At 33.4% G+C, this 6,415-nt stretch overlaps 1 protein-coding gene across 1 annotated transcript in view; it reads right to left on the bottom strand.

The window, feature by feature from the left end:
- The window catches only part of KDM6A (lysine demethylase 6A), a 245,741-nt gene that overhangs the window by 87,447 nt on the left and 151,879 nt on the right, over window positions 1-6,415 (bottom strand). Inside the window, exon 7 of the mRNA XM_007958238.2 lies at window positions 4,253-4,287. Coding sequence (XP_007956429.2) covers window positions 4,253-4,287 — 35 coding nt within the window. The remainder of the gene's footprint in view (window positions 1-4,252; window positions 4,288-6,415) is intronic.

Below are 6,415 nucleotides of genomic sequence, written 5' to 3'. Positions count from 1 at the left end.
TTTATCCCCGAGTTTAGAACAGTCCATTCTATCTTTCAACTTTCTGTTGACTGCACAGTCTTTTCCCTCTTTTTGTTTGTAGTTGTCTTCACTTGCCAATTGCTATCTCTGGTTCCCTATTTACAATCTTGTAAGCTCATTTTACTTTGGATATGTCCGTTGCTGTGGTTTCTGGGTTATGTTAGCTACATTCTCTTTAAGAGCAAGTTTCAGAGTCTCTTCTGACATCCATTTTGTTCTTTTCTTCCTTTGCTGTCTTTTTAATGACCTTTTATTTTCTTCATGTGTGATATTTTTTATTTTAACCCACAAACTGTCTGGTTTTCAGTCACTGGTATCCAACACATCAAATCTATACTTCAGATGATCTCTAATTTAAGTGGCAACTAACAACAACACAACATACTCAAGGCTGTATTTTGGCTCCTGTAGACTTAATTTTCTTCAGCTTTAACTTAAACTTGCATATAAGCAACTGATGGTCTGTTCCACAGTTGGCCCCTGCCTTGTCCGAATGATGTTACTGAGCTTCTCCAATGTCTCTTTCCACAGATGTCTATTTGATTCTTGTGTATTCCACCTAGCAAAGTCCATGTGTTTAAGTTGCCCTTTACATTGTTGGTATTTGTTACAAATAAGTCATTGGTCTTGCAAAATTCTATTATGTGATTTCCACTGTCATTTCTATCATCATGGCCATATTTTCCAACTAGTGATGCTCCTTTGTTTCCAGTTTTCACATTCCAATCACAATTAATTATCAATGCATCTTGACTGCATGTTTGGTCAATTTCAGACTGTAGAAGTTGGCTAAAAAAAGAAAATACTTCAATTTCTTCATCCTTGGATTTAGTAGTTGGTACGGACGTTTGTACTACTCATATTAACTGGTCTCCCTTATGATGTGTATGGATATTATCCTATCATTGACAACAATGTATTTCAGTAGAGATGTTCAAATGTTCTTTTTCATGATGAATGTGACATAATTCCTGTTCAATTTGTCATTCCTGGCAGAGCAGAAGATATGATTGTCTGATTCAAAACAGCCAGTAACAGTTCATTTCAGCTTAGTAATGTCTAGCATTATCAATCTTTATGCCTTCCATTTTATTTTGACAACTTCCTATTTGTACTTCATACCTTATACATTCTGATAATTAATGGATGTTTGTGGATGTTTCTTTCCATTTTGAGTCATGCCACATCAGCAAATGAAGGTCCCAAAAACTTTACTCAATGAGAAGGCAGCTCTTCCCCATTCCTATTTAGGTGCCTTCTAATCTGCAGGGCTCATCTGGCACTGAATCAGATAATGTTTCCCTGCTATTCATAAAGTTTTCAGTGGCCAATTTCCAGTTGCTGTGTCCTTTTCCATAGCCTATCTTAGTTTGCAAGCTCCACTGAAATCTGTCCACCATGTAGGACCCTGCTGGTACTCAAAATACTGGTGGCATAGCCTCCAGCCTCATAGCAACACCGAAGCCACCACATTATGACAAACTGACAGAGAAGTGGTAGTTCAAAAACACAGCACATTTAAAAACATAATAACATTACCATTATCATACCTAAAAAAAATGTGGTAATAATTACTTGATATTAAACCTCTAGTCAATATTGAAATATCACAATTGTGTCTTATGTGTATTTTTACAGTTCATTTGACTTAGTATCCAAATAAGATGCAAAAATTAAATTTGCTTGTTATAACTTGTAAGCCTCTTTTAATCTATAGGATTCCCTCTACCACCATCCTCTTCTTTTCTCTATTAAAATTTACTTGTTGAATAAATGGATTCTTTATCTTACAGAGTACTTCCAATCCAGATTTTGCCATGCTCTAGTAGCACAGTGGTAAAAACACTGGACTGCAAATCAAAAGGTCAGTATTTTCAACCCACCAGAGGCTCAATGGGAGAAAGATGAGGAAGTCTGCTTCCTTAAAAGATTTACAGCCTTGGAAACCCTGTAGAGCAGTTCTACTCTATTCTACAGGGTAGTTATGAATCAAGAATCAACTTGATGGCAGTAGGTTTAGTTTGGCTTTGGGGTTTATCCCTATGTGGTTGTGTAGCATATTGCTCTGTCTACTTTTACTAACACTTAGAAAACGAGGTCTGATGCAATTCAAGTTGATTTTTTGTTATAATACTTTATAGGTGGTGTTGTGTCTTTCCTTAGGAGCTACCAATATTTGATTTTCTGTCTGTTGTGATATATGCAAACATTGATAATCATTACCTAGATCCAATACTTTATCAAGGGTTGCAAAATGTTATTAAATTCTTTCTTCAAACATTAGTGGAAATATTTCTTCTTATAGAAAGAATGTTCCCTTAAACTATTTGGTTACCTAGTGGTAGCCACAAACCCCATAGAACTATTTAAATTTAATTTTTAAAATACTTATATAAAAATAAGGTTGTTGTTAGTATGAATTAGTTCAAAAATAAAAAGCAACTTTCTACAGGTGGGTAAGCAGATCTTTTTGCTTTTCTTCTGAAAATGAAAGTTCTTTTATGAGCATTTAAGTAGATTTTCAATCCTGTAATATCCTTATAGATAACTTTCCTGTCATCTAATACTTATATACTCTGCCAGAATTTTGTTCATTTTATTTTATGTAAATGGGTATTAAAATTTGTCAAATGAAAGAATCAATGGGAGAAGGACTCTTGTCCCCATATTATCTTCACTTAATATAACCAATAGGCCAACTTCTAGAAGACAATGAAATTAAAATTAAACACAACAACAACAACAAAAAAAACCACAGGAACTATCAAATAGAATTCCATATCCAGCAAAAACACTCATTAAAAATAAAGGTGAGAAAACTTCTGTTTCAGCTACCAGTCTGTCTTTAGAACAAGAAAAGCTGGAAAGTTTTCAGAAATCATCTTTCGAAGGCATAAGAAAGCTCCTAAGGTAATGAAAACAGGAGGAGCTAAGACTTCAGGGTGAAAATTACACTGAAGAAGAAGCTAATTTCTGTAGCTGCTTCTACCCTGGAGCCTAAAATGATTTTTGGTATAGGCAGGAGGATTAGCACTGACAGGTAAAGACTCTGAAACAAGACATGTGCATAATTCTCAAATGCATATTCTCAAAGTAGATAAAATCCCTAGATTATTTAGGGGATCCAAACCTGAGCGTGCATCAATTCTGATTCAGTGGGTTCAGGGGATGTATGTATATAGGTGGATGGGTGTCCAGGAATTTAAATCTAATATTTCAAAGCTCCCCATGGTGGCTGATTTGTCAAGTTTCTCACTCCATTTTGCTACATAACTAGGTCTGGGAATTAATAGTATAAATGATCTCAAACCATCAGACTACATCCCAGTATAAATAATGATATGTACACTAAGAGCTTGCATCTCTTTGATATGACCGTGCATGGGATCTACTTGCCCAATTATAATATTTGGGCCAAAACAGCAAAACAGATTTTAAACTTATGTACACATATAATTTTTCCTGAAAAGTTGTTATTAAATTGATTTTGTGTCTTAAAATAAAAATGCAATCCTTAAAGTTCAACTACTCATTTTTGGTTAAAACAAGGATTATGTATATTTTATTCTCATACCAATTACAAATGAACTTGATTTTCCAAAAGTCAATTTCTATGTGCTATATCTTTTATCACACAAGTAAGCAAAATCTACCATATACAAAAATAAAATACTCTAAAATTAAACTGAAAAGGTTTTTAAAACATGGCAGCTGTGAAAAGTAGTGGTAATGGGGCATCAAAAGGTGACTCTAATATGCCTTTCGTACAGTGACAGCAGAAGAGATATTTCAAAAGAAGCCATCTTAAAATAATGCATAATAATAACTACCGACAAATATCTGAAAAGAAATCAAGGATAAGAGAAATCTTAAAATAGCCATTTTAGCTTTAAGATAACTTAAGTTTAACAGGAAATCATATTAATTGATTTTGTACATAAAAAGAACTCTGTTTGGGAAATTTAAATTAAAGCACAAAGACAAATATCAAGATTTTAAAAGATGACTATACCTATATTGAATATGAACCTCGAATCCTTTCATTTCTCTAGTAATGACTCCTTAAAAAAGCAAGATCTTGAATGTATTTAATGAGGATAAAACAAAGTACACTAAGAGATAATGAGCAGAAGTCCATTAAATTATATGTACATACTCTGAATTCACTTAAAGCATGATATAAATCATGATTTTTGTTTTTGTTTTGATTATGGTAATCTAACACACTTACCTGGGTTTCATATAAGTGGGCAATGTGAAACTGAACTGCAAAGGATGATAGAAAATAAAAATCAATCAAAATGTAGCAGAGTTTGGGGTAAATTAAGTAATAATAATATAAAAAGGATTGCATACAAGCAAAGTCCATACCATTTAGATTTAAATAAAACAGGAATATAACTGTTATTAAATAGAAAATGTAAATAAACTTAGTAAAGAACATAACCATTATTAAAAATAGACACACATTTATTCGTGTTAGGTCATTATCAAATAAAATTTCTATCAGCATAATTATTTAAATAAACATTAAAATCTGTAACAAGTATACTTCTTACACTCAGCAAATAGAAAACACCTTTAAAATCTATACATTTCAATACACTATTTAAAAACAGAGTTCTAAGTTAAGAAAATATAAAAACTGTATTTAATAAGATATATTAAAACAAGAATGTCTCAAATTTTTCATACCATATTTCATATAAACATTTATAAAGAAGTTATAGTACAGGATAAGCCTGGTAATAACATGCAGAGAAAATTAATTGTTACACTTCTCTTTCAGTCTTCAAGATTGGATGACCTTCATTGTTTAAAGAAAAAACAAGCCACTCAGAAGTCAAGATATTACATAGTACTGAGACTAACAAGTATATTTTGAAAATCAAATAAGAACTAAATAATTTTCCTTTTATTCCCTGTTCTTCCTAATATTGTTATCACAAGAGTATGAATGATTCAACAAAAGCAAAAATGAGTTAGGAAACCAAACTGGATTCTAGGTATTTAAAAATGATTTTCATTCCTCAATGCCAACTCTCTTACATATTCTACCTACCTGGGTTTCACAGTTGGAATTCAGAGAGTCTAAGTCTTTTAAAATAATATGCAAAATGTTTCTGTATACCTTTCAGGAGAAAGTCCACAACTATTCTCATTGGGGTGTGCACCATGAACTAAATGAGGCCTGCTTAAAATACAGACTTAGGACCACACATCTTAGAGAAGACGAACCAGTTACCCTGGGGCAAGGCCTGAAAAGTTGCTTTTTTGTTCAGTTCTTCATTTGATTCTCACACCAATTACCTACAGCAGCTCTGGGAACAGCTGAACTACCATTAATTCCTTGACACAAAAGCAAATCGAACAAACAAAATATATACTGAACTTCAAAATCAAACAACCCTTTCGGACTAAAAGTACTACATCTCTTTATAAGTAGTTAAATACTGCAAATTAGCAAACAAGTTTAAAGCAGAATAAAATCATCATTTAAAAAAAATGAAAATCCAAGCACACAAAAATAATAATGATAAAAATTCCACATATATAAAGAGTTCCTTTATATCTACATTAGTTAAAGACTTCTCTGATTTCTCACTCCTCCTCTTTGCAACACAGCTCTACTACTTGAGAGTTTCACTCCAAATCTCACCTCGAAACACTGTTGGAGGGAGATGGGGTTCTAGTTCTAGAGAACAGAGAAAAGATGGAAAAATCTATACCCCTTTCCCCCAATCAAATAAAGCTAGAATAGTAAAAAAGATAAGCCATGCGTTGACATCTAACTACCATCCCAAACTTCCTCTAGGCTTAAGTCTAGGCCCTATGACAAGGATCTCAGGAGCCCTTGAGTTGCTAAATCATGTCATCATTTATAATGTAAAAAGAACTACATTTTCAATTCCTAAAAATCTTCTTCAAATAAGAACAACTAAGAAAAAGCTCAACTTGGGGAAGGCTGATTAGAGTTAAAATTGTAACAAATGTTGCCATAAAAAGTCCTAAAATGAACTTTATTCTGAAATTATCATGTTTAGAATTAATATTGTTATAATTGTAGTTGTTAGGTCCCGTACAGTCATCTCTGACTCACAGCGACCTTACATACAACAGAATGAAACACTGCCCAGTCCTGTGTCAGCCTCACCATCCTTGTTAAAATCCGAGCCCATCATTGCACCCACTGCATCACGTCCACCTTGTTGAAGGCCTACTCCTCTTACATTGACCCTCCACTTTACCAAGCATGATATCCTTTCTCCAGGGAATGGTCTCTTCTGAAAACATGACCAAAGTAGGTGAGACAAAGTCTGGCCATTCTTACTTCCAAGAAGCATTCGAGCAGCACTTATTCCAGGACAGATTTTTTAGTTCTTCTAGCAGGTCA

The sequence above is a fragment of the Orycteropus afer genome, unplaced genomic scaffold, assembly GCF_000298275.1.
Source record: "Orycteropus afer afer isolate SDZICR_OR568_19922 unplaced genomic scaffold, OryAfe1.0 scaffold00888, whole genome shotgun sequence".
NCBI lineage: Eukaryota > Metazoa > Chordata > Mammalia > Tubulidentata > Orycteropodidae > Orycteropus > Orycteropus afer.
Note: the sequence above shows the minus strand (reverse complement) of the source record. Positions and strands in the feature narration are given on the sequence as shown.